Here is a 17,091-nt window from a genome sequence, read left to right on the forward strand (position 1 = left end):
CATCTTTCTGAACACTTTCTTCTCTTCTGCTTCCACCTCATACTCTTCAAATATGGGTACCGTTAATACAGAGTAACACTTAAATTTGAGGTACTGCAAGTTTCAACATAAACTTTTTGTTTTCCTGTACAGAAATTGTTTGTTTTTGTATCTAAAGATTTAAATCAATTTAAAATTGTTTAACAGGTATGCTTGTATGTTAACTTTGAGAAGATTTCCACTTTGCCTTTGGTTAATGAGTTTTCTACAAATAAAAATTTGAAACGATAGTTGTTTTCTGTTTTAAAGTCTATTATGATCTTAAGCTACTCAGAGAAATAGATGCTATTATGAGTGCTAGACAGTCTCTTCGAGTTGAACTAGAGACAAATCCTTTCAGTACAGTGACTTTGTAAAATTTAAAGTATCTCATGATACTAATTTTTTTTCTGTTACATATTCAGGTACAGAAGGTTTGGGATTTAGCATCACTTCCCGAGACGTAACAATAGGTGGATCCGCTCCAATTTATGTGAAAAACATTCTTCCAAGAGGGGCTGCCATTCAAGATGGCCGACTCAAGGCGGGAGATAGACTTATAGAGGTGAATGCCTTCTTTATATACAAAAATTTCCAGAATCAAATCTTTTTAATATTTTTATAAACTGTGAAATTAATAACATTTTAGGAGAAGTATGCATCACAAGGGGAACACAGTGGTCTGTACAGTAAGCACTGGACTGCAAACCACAAGGTCACTGGTTCAAGCCCACCAGCCACTTCAGGCAATAAAGACGAGACTGTGTTGCTGCAAAGATGTACCGCCTCAGACTCTATACCAGGGTCACTGTGAGCTGGAACCAAATTGAGGGCACTCAACAATATGCTACAAAAAAGCAATACATTTCTGTTTTTTCTTTTGCACGATAAATTGTCTTTTCATTTAGTTCTCAGAAATTTTTAGTTATTCATAATGTTTGGTTTCTGAGATAACATTTTGTCGTGACATAAATATGTCTATTAGGTTGTATTTCTAGACAATTTTACAGTTCTGTCCGCTGATATGGAACTGTTTGTTATCTCAATAAAGGCAGACAGATGAACTATGTGCATGCATTGTGTCTTGTTGAGAGAGACGATGAAATTCTGAAATGGTAAAATAGAGAATAGAGCCCCCAGAGTTAAATGTATGTTCTGAGTTTCTGTTAACCGTTCTTTGAAGCTATCTTTGAAATAGATAAGCATAGGTAACTTTTTGTATGTGAATGCATGCACATGAAAAGAACTCAAAAGGAGAGATTGATAAAATAGATACTTCACTAGCTGTTCTTTCCTTAGTATTTTTCTGCAGTGTAGTCTGTTTTCTTATCATCAGGGTTTTTACTTCAGAATTATTACTTAGACATCTGAGTAGTACAAACGATTGACCTGCTCAGCTGCTAACCAAAATCTTGGCAGTTGAAACCCACCCAAAAGTACCTTGGAAAAAAGTCCTGGCACGTTACTTATGAAAGTAAAATCAGCCCTTGAAAACCCAGTGGAGCACAATTCTACTCTGACACCATGTGGGTTACCCTGAGTGGGAATCACTCAGTGGTAACTTGTTTTGATAGTTATTAACTAGTACACTGGTGGCTTAGTGGGTAAGTGACTCCTAGGTGAATAGTCAGTGGTTCAAACCCACCAGCCACTCCAGGGGAAAAAAATGCGTGAGTCTGATTATTTATAAATTACTGCCTTGAAAGCCCTATGTGGCAAATTGTACTCATCCCATAGAATCTCTGTGAGTCAGAATTGATTAGATAACAACAGATTTGCTTTGTTTTTTAGTACTGAAATCAATCATAACATAAAATTTTAATATCATTCATTGTTTTTCTTTACCTGTGCTTTCAAAAACAGTAAATTTACCATCCTAGATAATTCTCTTCTAAGTAATTTTTGAAAAGTAATGAAGGAATAGCTTCCATATCTAACGGTCTGTATAGCAGTTTAAAGAAAAGAAGATCTTGAGTCTAAATTATATTTAGAGTTTTTCTGCCAGAAGGACCACTTATCCTTGGAGTATAAATTGAGTAGTATTAGTCCAATTTTTCATCTCTATTATGTTTTAGTAGCTATCTCAGCAGAGACTTGAATTCAGTCCTCTTTTCTTCTTATGTCCAAAAATAAAACGTATATCCTATTATTTCTGTCCTCTTCTCTTCTCTCCTGGTCTCCCTCTCTCACTTTCTCCAGGCCTTCTTTCTTTCAAAATACAATCACTGTGTTTTTGAGTCTCTGTCTGTCTAATCACATTGCTTCTTTTTACTCATATCACAAAGACTTTGGGGTTCCCTTTTGAAAAGTTAGAGGAGGTTGTAATCTGTATTTTCTCAGAAATTGGATTTTTCTATAATGTTAGCTTTCTCTTAAAACTGAAACTTTATTTTTACATGTGTTAAACCTTGCTTTCTAGTATCCATAGTCTTATCTGTACAATATTTCTAATATCATGAGCTGTTTTTCCTGAATATGTGGATGTTTTGGATCATATATTTTAGAAAGTATCAAATTACTAACTGTTTTTTAATTGAATAGAATTTTTTTTTTAACCCGTTACTTTTATTTTTGTTGCAATCTCTTAATTGTAGAACTTTGAGCTGTTAAAGATTGTTTTTTAGTGGTGGGATAGGAGTTCAATACAAATTTTACCTGCAAGAACATTTTGATATTATAATTTGAGTTGTTATACTTATTTGCCTTAAACTAAAATGTTATTAATTTTTGTCTAAAAAGAACAATATAATCTTAAAAAATAAAATCCATACTCTTGATTATAGTACTTTGGGGTAATTATGTATTTCCTATGAAATAAAAGTGATTAGTTTTTCTAAGAACTAGATGTATAAATCCCTCTTTTTTGGAAGGTGTCAAAACAAAACCGAGGTGTCAAATTGTTTACCCTCAAATAATATTATCATTGTTTTGTTATGAGTCTTCCTTAATATTTCCTTTTAAAAAGCATCATAGATTTCTTCTTCATAATTTCCTGTTAAATTCTATCAAAATTTAAATGTTTATACCAAAATATATTTTGTGTGATTTTACTAACCACTGTAAAATCAGTACTTTTTTGTTTTGGTATAAGAATACATACACTCTCTAAGACCATCAAAGTATCTCAGTCCAACGCTAGTGAGTTTTGTGTTAACTTGGCATTTTAAATGCCCTGATAGTTGTAGCTTTTGGTTTGTTGCTGAATCCTAAAATATTGGGAGCCCTGGTGTGGTGCTGTAGAATAAAGCAGTGGGCTCAGATATTTTAGGGTTCATCAATTAGCTTTGTGGTTGAAAGTCCAGCGTTGATCCTACGGGGCCACACCAGGAATCCGTCTGGAAATCTTGTCTGATTTCTTTATCTGCCACAGAAGCCTACTGATTATCAAAGCATTACACAATTTACCATCAGATAAGTTATATTCTGTAGCACACCTGGCCAATTCTAGAACATGTGTCTTCTGTTTTGTTTGCATAGAATTGTAACTGAAAACTTTTTGTTTTACATAGAATTGTAACTGAAAACTTTTTGTTTTAGGTAAATGGAGTCGATTTAGCAGGCAAATCCCAAGAGGAAGTTGTTTCCCTGTTGAGAAGCACCAAGATGGAAGGGACTGTGAGCCTTCTGGTCTTTCGCCAGGAAGATGCCTTTCACCCAAGGGAACTGGTGTGTAGAATTTAGAACAGATGAAAGATTTCTGATGCATATGAGCCAGGGATCTGGTTTAACTACCTTTAGCAAATGTTTATTGAGATGTGTTCCAAAAATAGTTTTTTTCCCCCTATTTTAGATTTCCGTTTTAACCTAAAACAAGCATTCTTTTCTCCTAGAGTGTTCCATTTTTAGAAATAGACATCCACAGTATGACTGTAGGGATATTTAAAAATCAGCTTGTAAGGATATTGTCCTGGACAGCAAATGTTTATTACTTGAAAGCTTTCAGATGGACTGATTGAATACAGAGAAGTTGATTATTTTGTAACTGTCACTCCAGAAGCTGTGGTTGATAGCTTGCCATCTTCTCTAGTATGTATGACAAATTTTTCTTAGTGTGTGTAGATGAGCCAAATAAAGATGTTTGCTTGCTGTTATATGAAAACGAGTACATTAAAAAAAAAAGAAGAAGAATTATTATGATCTAAACTATAAAATGATTCTAAGTGGCAGTAAGCCCCATGACTGCTAATTCCCAACATAGATCACATTATTTGGAGTGATGTAAATGAAATGAAAAGGCATTTGTTTGCAAACTGTCTATTTCCTTTTTAATAAATGCATAAATATGTCTAACTGATATTTATGTGGTATCGGTGTGAGTGAAGTATATTACATTAAAGGTACATAATTCTGAATGCTTTTCTATAAAAATTGCTAGGTTTTATATACATCTTAAATACATGATTAGAGGAATCACCTTTCCTTTTTGGTGTGGTGAGAAATTGTTTTCCTTCCTATATTTCAAAAGAGATTCTAACTGTAGTCATTTTATAATATTTGCTATATCTTTCAGCTAGCTTTTAGCTTTTATCTAAACAACAATTAATCTTTATAAACTTATAGTAACAAGCATTTAAGGGTACACTTTCCAAATTTGTCAGATAACCTAATTCCCTTAGGCTATAACATCAAGTAGGTTATGTCATGGTTGGTAATATTTTTCATTTATTACAAACCAGCTAAATTACAGTCCTATCTTTATGCCAGTCCTTGTTCACAAACACAGTTTAGTATAGGTCTGTGGAAATTCTGTCTTGTGATAGGGCTGAACAGTTAACACTTGTGTTTCAAAGTAGGTTTTGAATAAGCTATAGAAATGTCTTTATGTTTGAAAATGTTTAATGCATCCTTTCTCCATTTAAATTCAGTTTCTCATTTTTCTCCTACTGTTATCCAATTTTGTGCTTAAAATGCCACCTGATCCTAAATCTGGAGATGCCTCTATTAAATTGTAAATGAGCACTTTTTAAAAGAAAAATAAGCTTTAGACATGATTTAATGGGCTTTCATTCTCCCTCACTTTATCTGAGCCTGTGCAATAGTTAGCATTATTAGATTGCCAAAGCTAGCAGCATTGCTCTTAAGCTGCCTTTCCAAAGCTAGTGCCAACATATAGCCGGCTTAGGGTTATTCAGGTTTTTCTTGTCCAATTTTGATCTTCCAGGCTTCTGTTTTTCCCTTCTGCTGTCTGCTTTGTTTTTTGTGGGGTTTTTTTGGTTATTTAATTTATTGCTTGTGAGCTTTTCATTAAAAAACAAGCTAGTAGGCCATCAGGCCATTGTGCATGGTAGAGCTGCCTTTAAAGGAATAAGAACATGAAAACTCAAGGTGTATGTGGGCATTTAAAAATGTATCTCTGAATCAAATTAACAAATCTTTTCTTCCTCTGCTGTCTCTGTATTTAAATTCTGTGTCTGACTAAATGGTTTTATTAATTGTGCTTTTTAAATAAATCAACTTTCAAGTGTCTATGCAACTTCACATTATATGAAAAAAAATTAGACTTCCTCCCAATATATAACTTTTAAGTACAATGCTTGTAGTTCAGACAACTGTTCCCCAGGATGATTATTCGGTCTAGCTATCAAATTAACATATACATCATACTGAGATTTTGTTAGGAGAATAAAAAAAACAATTTTATAAACAGGGCCATAAGTCAGAAAAAATAGTTTGAAGAAATTTGTTTCCCTCCAAAGTTATTTTTATTTGTTCATTAAAAATTTACATCTATAAAACAGATCTGAAGACATACACATATTAAACAACTACAACATCAGCAATATAACCACATCTATCAGAGTTTGGAAGACAAAGTAATACATCAAGCATATTACAATCATACTTTATATATTTTGTGGATTTTGAGAACCAACAAAAGTTCTTTTAAATAAAGCTTTGTGTCCCTATGTGTTGAAGATGGCTTTGGTCAGTCTGTATTTATGTTTTTCTTCGATTCTTCTAGAATGCAGAGCCAAGCCAGATGCAGATTCCAAAAGAAACGGTAAGAGCTTTGTCTTTTGCAGGATGTAGAGATATTGGGAAGATACTTGGGACGAATTTCTTAATGAGTAAACATAAAGTTATGTGTCCTCCCTTTCTTTTCTTGGCTCGTAATAGGTCATATATAGGCTTATTCAGTTCCAAAGTGGTCTTATTTTGAGCTCACTTATTGTAACCATGAGGAGCCTAGATAGCATAGTGGATTAAGTATTGGGCTGCTAATCATGTGGTTGGTGGTTTAAACCTACCAACTGCTCCACAGAAAAAAAGACGAAACTCTGCCCCTATAAGCATTTACTGTCTTAGACACTCTACAGAGCAGTTCTGCTCTGCTCTGCTCTACATGGTCACTGTGGGTTGGAATACACTACTCCCAATATAGACTATTTATTTGTGGTAGTGAGACATAAAGAAGAGAAAAAAGAGATTAGAATAATTTCCTGTTAGCTCATGTAAAAAAAGGAACCCAAAATTAGTGTTCCTAATAGTTTGTCCAACGTGTACAGACCTTCAGGACCTGGGCAATGCAGTCTTACACAAAGGGGCTTCAAAAAGTTCGTGGGAAAAACCATTATCTTTTCATTCTATTTTCCACGAACTTTGTGAAGCTCTCCTGTATAAATGCCTAGAAAATTCAAGAAAATAAAAAAGAAAACTTGTCTCTGGCCTGGGAAAAATCATGGAAGGTTAAAGGAATACAACAAAAATGTATCATAACCAGAAAAAATGAAATGATAGGTCAGTAATTAGGTACACATGATCCCTTGTCCTAGTAGCTGTAAAATAAATCGTTTCTCTTAATCAAAGTACTGTACTCCCAGATCAGATTAAAAAGTAAAAATACTTTTGCCCTGTTTAGAAGACAAATTATAATACAGACTGGAAATACAAGTATATGTGTTTTAGCAGACAGTGCCACATTAGTATCGGTGAAAGTACTTCAGTGTGCATATAGCACATCAGAAAAAAACAGAGCTGTTTTTTTATTGACACAGAATATAATCCGTTAGCATTTCTAACACTCAGAATCTCATATATCAAACAACCTCATCCTTAACTACGTTTACCAGAAGCAGGGTTGAAAAGTGAATACTTTTAAGTAGGCTTTAAATCCCTTCAGTTTTACACAATTTAACAAAAACACGTCCACAGTGGGAATTGTGATACATATCTTTCCCCAAGTTGTCACATTAAGTAATGACCCCCCCCCCAAAAAAGATTTGAATAGCACAAAGAACAAGTTTGAATTTTTTTTACACATTTGTATTCAAATTTGTACCTAATAAAAATGCAAAAGAGCACGGTTATTTTCAACTGTTTCATTTTTATAAAAATAGATGACAAACCAGGCCTCACAGGAAAATTAGAATCAACCACAAGTATTTTACACATCGACATTTAAATGTGGACTGTAGAAAAGATATAGCCCTGTGGAGTCCTGGTGCGGTGCTGGAGGACAAGAACTGCTACCTGCAAGATTGGTGGTTCAAACCAACCAGCTTTGCCTCGGAAACCCTATGCAGAGCCAATTGATTTGGAACGGACTCAGAGTCTATTTAGCAACAACAACGACAACATTTTTGTGGATGTTTATAATAGATATGGCAGTGATAGTTAATCAGTGCCATGGTGGTGTGTGCATGTGTACATATGTGTGTACATATTGGGTGCATGGTAGGTTAGGAGGTGCGTGGAAACTGAACAAATTTACTCTAAAAAGTAAACTAGGGACGCATTTATCAGTTACACTACTGAAAAAATAATGAGGTAAAGTATACCATAGAACTACCTTAGATACCATGTTGTTGTTGTTGTTGTTGTTAAACGCTGTTGAGTTGGTTCTAACTCATAGCGACCCTGTATAGGGTTTCCAAGGAGCGACTGGCGAGTTTGAACTACCGACCTTGTGTTTCAAACCGACAGTACAGCTCATTACCCCACAGCACCACACCAAGACTCCATAGTATTGTTTAATACCATAAAACAATGATTAATTCAGTATGTTATAATTCCAGAACCAGACAATAGATCATTTTGGAAAGACTGGTGATTACAGAAACAGACATGGAATACATCTATGTATATTTATTACAATGTGACATGTGTGTGTGTTTTAAACATGGCATTTCAGGTTGGTGGTAAAGAATGCCTTATCTAATATTGAGGACTTTGCACATTGCCCTTTCACTTAGATTCCTCAACCTTACTGATCCCAAAATAAAATCCCAGTTGGTTATGAATTTCGACCTAAAAATATGCTGTTAATTCAGGATTGTGAATGCCTGTCCAAGCATGCCAAAGTAAAATGTCATAAGAAAATAAGTGGACAGATTTGTTTATATTAATATTAAAACTTTTCTACAGTGCTAACCATATTGTTAAATAGTGGCCAGATAAATGTAAAATCGGGACATATTCTCAACATGATCCCTGAGTGAAGAACCATTTACTTTGCCGCTTGGACTCTTAATATCATAGATGTTTTTGGAAACGAGACTGACCTCACGCATAAGCTACACTTGTTAACACATAAGAAAATCTGAGATTGAAAACGATGAGCTAAGCAACGCAGAGAAGCAAGTTATTTAAAATTCTTTAGTCCGTCCTGTTTAGCAAAACGATGGTGAATCATCAGCTTTATACTTATTGAGGGGAAGAAGCAGCATTGCTCTAAATGTAGAATCTGATTAAGAAATAATCGAAGTAGCTGGAATATTTCAAAAAGAATGCAGCATGAGGATTGGAGGATAACGGTGACACAACCTTGCTTGCTGAAAGTGGAGAGAACTTGAAGCTGTGCCTTCTGAAGACCAATGACTACAGACATCAGCTTAGAGAACACCGCAACGTAAAGAAAACTAAAACATCTTCACAGCTGGACTGGTAAGCAACGTGATGATAATGTACGAAAATATTGTTAAGAATTTCATTTTACTTGGATCCACAATCAACAACCGTGGAAGCAGCAATCAAAAAATCCAACAACTTACTGCACCAGGAAAATGACTGCTTTAAAGTGTTACAAAGCTAAGAGTTCACTTTGAGGAATAAAGTGCGCCAGACCCAAACCGTGGTATTTTCAGTGGCCTCATAAGCATATCTGCAGTCATTTGGACTCCACCATCAGTGGTTCAAGCTCACCAGCTGCTCCTTGGAAATCTTATGTAGGGTTGATATGGGTCGGAACTGACTTGACAACACTTAACAACAACAACATATGCACACAAAAGCTGGCCAATGGATAAGGAAAGGTGAAGAATTGATTCCTTTGATTATGGTATTAGTAAAAAATATTGAATATACCATGGAGTCCTTTTGTGACACTGTGGGTTAATGCGCCAGACTGGAAAGCCATTTCAACTGCTAGGTCAGTGGTTCAAGCTCCCCAGCTGCTCCTCGGAAACGCTATGCAGGGTCGCTATAGATCAGAACTGACTCGATGGCACTTAACAACAGCAGTCTGAAGAATGAATACATCTGTCTTGGAAGAATGCCCTATAGAAGCAAGAGTGGGGAGACTTCAGCCCATGTACATTGGATGCTCTGGAGAAGAGCCTTATGCTTGGTAAAGTAGAGGGTCAGCAAAACAAAGGAAGACCCTCACTAAGATGGATTGACGCAGTCACTGCAACAACAGGCTCTAGTGTAGCAGCCATTATCAGCCCAGCACAGGCCTTGGCAATATTGTGTTCTGCTATGAATTGGAGTCCTGACATGACACTGTGGGTTAATGCGCTGGACTGCAAAGTCCTTTGAACTACAACGTCAGTGATTCGTGTTCACCAGCTGATCCTCAGAAACCGTATACAGGGTTATTATGGGTCAGAACCCACTTGATGGCCTGTAATAAAAACGACGATGAGTTGGAGCCCACTCAATGACACCTAACAATAAATATTAGGAGATGGCGAGGTTCGTGTTGAACCGTTCCTCCCTTCCAAATATGTGTGCTTATAACACTAACCTAGGTGAATGCCCATCATTCACTTTTGCAACAGGAGTAGTGTGCACATGGGTCCGTGTTTAACTTCTGACCAAATGAAAGCTTTTCTACTTAGACTTTTCCAAATTAAGTTGACAGTAGAGTTTTGGTTTTAAAATAACTGGGTTTTTTTGGTTTTTTGTCCTTTTAACCTTTTTTATTTTTTAATGTGCTCTTATAAAATTCTGCGCTGTTTGTACTCCTTCTATGTAGTATCTTATTTGTTTGTTAAAGGCATCAATTTTAGTTAAAAACTAGAATTAAAAATTAGTTTTACGGTCTCTACTTGAATTTGTACTTTTCGATGGAGGATGTCAAGGAGCCCTGTTATGCATCAGACTATAGAGAGGGTCATTCTAAGACAGAACCAATGCGATGCCACACAGCCAGCCATGGCAGACATCTGTTTCAAGTCTTTTATATATTATAAGTTTCTTGGAACACAGTAGAACTCAAGGAAATTTTCATGACAGGCTTCTGATTTTAGTTGTAAAGGTATTCACTGCTTTAATTATAACAGCTAAAAACCTACACAATAGAATACCATTCTATTAGTCTTTCTTAGATTTTTGTTTGTTTCAGATATGAGGTCTGTGAAATCCTTGATTATCTTTTTGATCAATGAAAAGAATCCCATCAAAGAGTTCACTATAAATCTCAGTCCAGTGCCCAACTATTATTTTGACTTCTCTCAGTGTTGATTTTGAAACAAAGCATGGTGTATATATACTTTAAACCACAGAGTATGTGTCTGACTCTTTTCCCTTTTCCTGAAGAGCTAGCTCATTGTTATCAGTAAGTAGTAAGTTTTTGTTAGATGCCATTGAGTCTGTACTGACTCAAAACGAACTTATGCACATCATAAGGAAACACTGCCCGATGCTGGTCCAACCTCACTACTGTTGCTATACTTGAGAACATCGATGCTGCCACTTGGTCAATCCATCTCTTTGGGGCCTTCCTCTTTTTCTCTGAAACTCCACCTTACCAAACATGGTATCCTTCTCCAGTGACTCGTCCCTCCTGATAATAAGTCCAAAGTATAAGAGACGAAGTTTGGTCATCTTGGCCTCCAAGGAGCACTCTGGTTGCACTTCTTCCAAAACGACCTTTTGGTTGTTTTGGCAGCCCCTGGCACTTTCAATATTCTTCTCTAACACCATAACTCAACAGCATCAATTCTTCTACGGTCTTTCTTATTCACTGTCCAGGTTTCACATGCATATGAGGTTATTGAAAATACCATGGCTTGGATCAGGCGCACCTTACTCTTCAAGCTGACTGACATCTTTGCTCTTCAACACTTTAAATAATTCTTTTCACCTTTAAAAGTTAGCATTGCATTTAACTTTGAAGTACTATCAAGGACTGATATTTATTCATCTATCTCTGTATTAAGTTTGTTATGTTTCACATAGTAAAAAAAGACTGGCATAAAACCTTCTATTTTGGAACTTATGCTGATATGGGAAGACAGGCATTAACAGATTCATAAAAAGAAGAATGATGCTTTTGATGAGTGAACTTCTGAACATTGTGAAAATCCTTACAATAAATCCAGTTACCTTAAATATTTTTTTCTGTGTCATTAAATATTTTTCTAAGTCGATTTAACAGTGGAATGGTATTCTATTGTGTAGGTTTTTAGCTGTTATAATTAAAGCAGTGAATACCTTTACAACTAAATATTTGCATGATCAAAATTAAATTTTTAGAATGTATTACCAAATATATTTTTGGGCTAAGCAATAAGCAAAATATAGAGGCATTTGATAAACATTGATAAATTGTCTTCCACATCCATTGTACCTTTTGGTGTTTTCAACGGCAGTACAAGGAAGTTATCCATTTCACCTCTACATTGCTGGACCTAATTATTGAAATAACATAAAACAATAAATGGAAAAATTAGGGGACTTCCGAAAAGATAACAGACTAGGCAGAAGTGCTGTATGGAATCTCTGCAAGAAAGATATGAGAAATGAAATAGACACAGAAGAAAATTCTAGTGCCCTGAATTTTAGAAAAAAAGTTAGATAGGTGGATGGAATACTTGCTGGGAGAAGAGGCCAGGCAGGAACGGCAAGAGAGGAAGACCGACTAGTGAATGGCTGGCCAGATAAGAGCACAGCCATCTGTGAGCAACTTTGGAAGAGGTGAGTGGTCTGGCATTCACACGGGCAACAGAAAGGTTTCCATTTCTTCTTTCCCCACATGCTTCCCTGGTGACCAGAGGTGTAGACAGCAGCTATCCTCATCTACCCCCAGTACAGGCACTGATATCTAGGAGTTCTAAGTTGGGAGTCACACCAGTGTGAAATGGAGACTGCTGTACAGTTTTGGTGTGCCATTTTGGTGCCTGGATTCAGATGGGCTTGACTTCAAACCTGTAAATCTTGTAGAACCACCAGACCAATGTTTAACCAATCACCCTGCACCCAGCTTTCCTGTGGTCCTAACAGACACTGAAACCAGTTCCATCAAAGACCCTCACAAACTATTTCCAGATTGAGTGCCCTGAACAGTATGTTTTGAGGCCAATAGAAACTCTGTCTAGGGCCAGTAACTCTGCTGTCACATCCCTTCCACTTCATGAGCTCCCGGAGCTACCAGATATTTCTCCTGTCTCCATCCAACAACTGCATTGTTTGGTTTTACTAATATGGCAATCTCTCAATGCCCTGCCCAGGAATTTTTAGCTCTCATGAAGAAACAAGAGAGAAGGCTCAAACAAATGACCAAGATGCAGAGCCAGAAGACATTTCTGAGGAAGAAAAGGTAATAGAACTAACTGAAAAAGTATTCAAAAGAATGATAATGAAGTACCTTTAAAGGATCGATAGAAAGATACAGGAAAGCACTAAAGAACAAACATTAAATAAACACAAATTTTGAAAAATTGGAAAGCCTGCTTTTAGAAATCCAGAAGATTAATACTAAGATCTCAGAAATGGACAGTACATCGAAAGGACCGAGGAATCCTGAACTAATGAGCTTAAAGAGAGATTTCTCAATAATACTATGCTAGAAGAACAATCAGAAAAAATAATGAAAAAAATCTGAAGAAAGCCTAAGAATTATATGGAACCCCATGAAGAGGAACATATTACTGGTGATTGGATTTCCAGAACAGGAAAAGACAAGCAAAAAAAAATATATATATATATATATTGAAGAGTTGTTGGAAGAAAAATTCCCTACATCATGAAAGACAAGAAGATAAGTATAAAAGAAACTGAACAATTTCCAAACAGGATAGATCTCAAAAGAAAATCACCAACACATACCATAATTAATCTTTCCAATGTCAAAGAAGACCCTGAAAGCAACTCTGGACAAATGAAAAGTTACCTACAAAGGAGAACTAATAAGACTAAACTCTCATTTCTCATCAGAAGCCATTGAGGCAGGAAAGCAATGGAATGACATATACAAAACTCTGGAGGAAAAAAAATATTGTCAACTAAAAATCATAATCCAGCAAAGCTGTTTCTCAAATATGACTGTGAAATTAGGCATTTCCTGAGAAACAGAAATTAAAGGAATTTGTAATGGTCAGACCAACTTTGCATAAATGCTAAAAGGTGTTCTTTGGACTGAGAACCAACAGCCTTCATGACAACACCAGCCAGAAATCAATCCAGATATGGAAGTATTTAAAGTAAAAACAAACCTGTGAGTTTGACAATAGGGAAACAGAGATATCAATGTATAATGAAATCAACTACAAGGAAAAGACAGAACAGTGTTGATATAGAACTTACACATGGCAATGAAGTCAAGTAACTTTCAAGACAAGCTGACTTTTTTAAGCAGGGAAAAAATTAATAAACTACAGGATAACCTAAAAAAAAAAATACTCCTGTACATCAAAAAAAAATTTTTTAATGGAAATCAGAAAGACTTCATAAACAGTAACACAACAGAAATGAAAATGAAAAGAGAACCCACAAACAAAATGAAGTTAGCATAAAAAATTATATGGAACAAAGAATCCATTAGAGCCACACAAAAAAAAAAACACAGAAAAATGACATCAGTTCATATCTATTGATAATTACATTGAATGTAAATGTATTTAATGTACCACTTAAGAGACATAAAGAACTGAATGGATAAGAAATTAGGATCCTTCAATATGCTGTCTACAAGAGACATATCAAAAAGATGGAGACAGCCTAAATTCACATTAACAGAAGAATGGTTAAACAAACTTTGGTCCATGCACACAGTGGAATACTACAAAATGTTGAAGAATAATGATGAATCTGTGTAACACTTCACAACATGGTTGAACCTGGAGGGCATTATGCTAAGTGCAATAAGTCAGTTACAAAAGGACAAAGATTGAATGAGACCAATGTTGTAAAATGTTTACCAAAAAAAAGGTTTTCTTGATAAAAGAACCAATCTATGATGGTTACAGTAGAGGAGGGTGGGGAAATTATTTATGGACAGAGGGTTAACATATTCACATGGGTGACAGGACAGACAATATACAACAAGAGGGAGGTTAGCACAGAAAAGAGGTTAGCAGAGGAAGGTTGAGGGTGGTGGGAGACACAGGAAGGAATGCAATAGTTAAAATTAATAGCGGTAAATGCTGTTAACTGTTGGTGCATGGAGGGGTTTGCAGCCATGTCGTGATGTAAAGTATTTGTTTTTTTGAATATAAAATTGGTGATCTGCTCTGTAAACCTTCATTCAGTTCACAATAAGATGTTTTTAAAAAGTGAAAAAAACTAGAAATTTTATGACTGTGTTGTTGCCAGATTGATTTTCTTTTCTTTCATTGTTAGTAAGACCCAACTTGGCTTATTCATTGGTCCAATGACCTTATTCATTGGTCCGATGACCTGTCTCCTGGTGTGGTGCTGTGGGTTAATGCGCCAGACTGTAAAGCTGTTTGAACTGCAAGGTCAGCGGTTCAAGCTCACTAGCTGCTCCTCGGAAACCCTATACAGGGTCGCTATGGGTCAGAACTGACTCCACAGCACATTACAACAACAGCAACAACAATGACCTTTATTTAATGAACCACTTGTTCACTTTCCTCTCCACTAGTTGTGAGAGTTTGTGTCTCTTTGCTATCAGTTTATCAGTAATTATGCATGACCGATATTAACTCTATAGAGAAAATCATTGAAATGATTTTCAATGAAAATTTTCAGTGAAAAATCATTGAAATGTAATGGGAGTGATAAAATGTTTGCAGTTTTCTTTAATTTTTTGGAAAGCCCAAAGTCAGATATTAGTCTGACTTATTCAGTGTCTTCCAGTTGATTTTGACTCATAATTACCGTATATCTATTGCCAAGGAGCAATTGGTGGGTTGAACTGCCGACCTTGTGGTTCGCAATTCAGTGCTTATCCTACAGTACCACACCAGGGGTCTATTTATAATGCCTTGTAAATATAAATAGATTCAAAAGTAAATTTCTACAAACTTTTTATATAATGAGACTTAGAAATTCTGCTTGCGATTAGAAGTACTATGACTTAATATAATCAGCTTTGCTTTTTTCTCTTGGAGATAAACCGATGATACAGACTATCTGCAGATGAAGAGTTACCTGTTGGCTTGGTGTACCTTGAATGCTTGTATTGAAACAGTTTAGGGAAGAAGGAATGTTAGGCCTTAGTACTGGTCACTTGAAAATATTTTCCTACCCACTACAGATAAATTGTGCATCTTTTCTATTGTTTTGAGGATAGTGGGAAAATAAATAGCTTTCATCTGCTCATTCAGCAGGTATTTTCTATTTCTAATAAGCTTATAGCAAAAATATCCTTGTCTTTATGTTAAAGGAAAATGTCAATAGGCAAAATAAAAACTCACATACAGCCTGTGTATCAAGATTTATGTACATGCTGGTACTTGGTTAGCCTATGAGAGGATTTCTGAAAGTTCCTTGAGAAGTTCTATTATATTTTTATTCTGTTTTTCCACAAACCATTTGAGTTCACCTAATATATGGCAAGTTGCTTGTGTGACACAATGATATTAACACAAACGGGTTGAAGGGTAAGTTATAGAAAATACACTTACTGTATTTATATAGAAAGAGCTTGACTCCAGCAGTGGTTGATAAGGAAAGTACAAAATTTGGACTGAATTGCAATGCAGGTAATAGAAAACTTCATATCAGAATGTAAGGATCTGAATATTAGAGTTTATATAAAAGTTCCTTGTGATCTAGCATTTTAAATTGTGAGGACATTGCATTTTTTATCATAGTAATTTCTATAGAACAACAGAAAACAATTGCCATATTTACCATCAGTTCCCTCCACCCTGTGTGCAAACATCGTTTTATGCATTGAACATCCATTCCTCCCGTCTCCCCACAACTCATGGTATCCAATTATAAACGTATGTCTTCATCCATTTGTCTCTTTTAGATGTTTCTTTTAATTGGAGCCAGACTGTTTTTGAAGAGCAAAATTTTCAATATTTTTGCCTCCAATGAATTAAGTTTTAAAACTGACAATTTTAGACTTAAGTCAAGATCCAAATGGATTAATAATGAAATAGCGTATGGAAAGTACTGTCTCACACTCACATGTTTTCAATGATAATAATGACTGAAGACATGGTGAACAGAGCTGAAAAAGAAAAGTGTGACTGTCTTGTAGTTTTCTTAATAAATGAAAATTTCCCCTGGAGAATAAACTCTCCTTTAAGACAGGTTCACAATAGGGCATGTCAGAAATGATTCCACCTAGATTAAATTTGTCTTCATATTTTTCATCAGCTTCTTATCTTGATTTTTCAAGTGGAAAAAAATGCAAATTTTAAACCTTAGTGAAACCTATGAAAATGTCAAAATCAGGAAAAATTAAGAAGCCAAGCTGATGATGCAAATCAGTAAGTGACAATTAAGAAACTTGAACATTTGAAGCAAATCTATGCCCTGAATGATTAGACCTAAGTGTGTCTACCCATGGACTAGCTTTGTTCTCTGTGTCCTTGTAAATGCATTTTTCTCAAGAATATAAATCCTGATTGATAAAGTAAATTTTATCTTTCAGCTACTTCACATTGTAAAGTGGAAGAGGTCTGTGGCCTGTTTTCATGATATCGTTACTAT

At 35.5% G+C, this 17,091-nt stretch overlaps 1 protein-coding gene across 11 annotated transcripts in view; it reads left to right on the forward strand.

The window, feature by feature from the left end:
• PARD3 (par-3 family cell polarity regulator) overlaps positions 1 to 17,091 on the forward strand; it is an 888,439-nt gene that overhangs the window by 508,982 nt on the left and 362,366 nt on the right. For 6 of the 11 annotated variants that reach the window (XM_006871245.1, XM_006871247.1, XM_006871249.1 and 3 more), the window contains 2 exons: positions 444 to 583; positions 3,556 to 3,684. In XM_006871245.1, the coding sequence (XP_006871307.1) occupies positions 444 to 583; positions 3,556 to 3,684 (269 nt within the window). Of the gene's footprint in view, positions 1 to 443; positions 584 to 3,555; positions 3,685 to 5,980; positions 6,020 to 17,091 lie in introns of all 11 variants that reach the window. The other 5 variants (XM_006871243.1, XM_006871244.1, XM_006871246.1 and 2 more) reach the window with 1 other exon arrangement.

This window comes from Chrysochloris asiatica, unplaced genomic scaffold, assembly GCF_000296735.1.
Source record: "Chrysochloris asiatica unplaced genomic scaffold, ChrAsi1.0 scaffold00164, whole genome shotgun sequence".
NCBI classification, from domain to species: Eukaryota; Metazoa; Chordata; class Mammalia; order Afrosoricida; family Chrysochloridae; genus Chrysochloris; species Chrysochloris asiatica.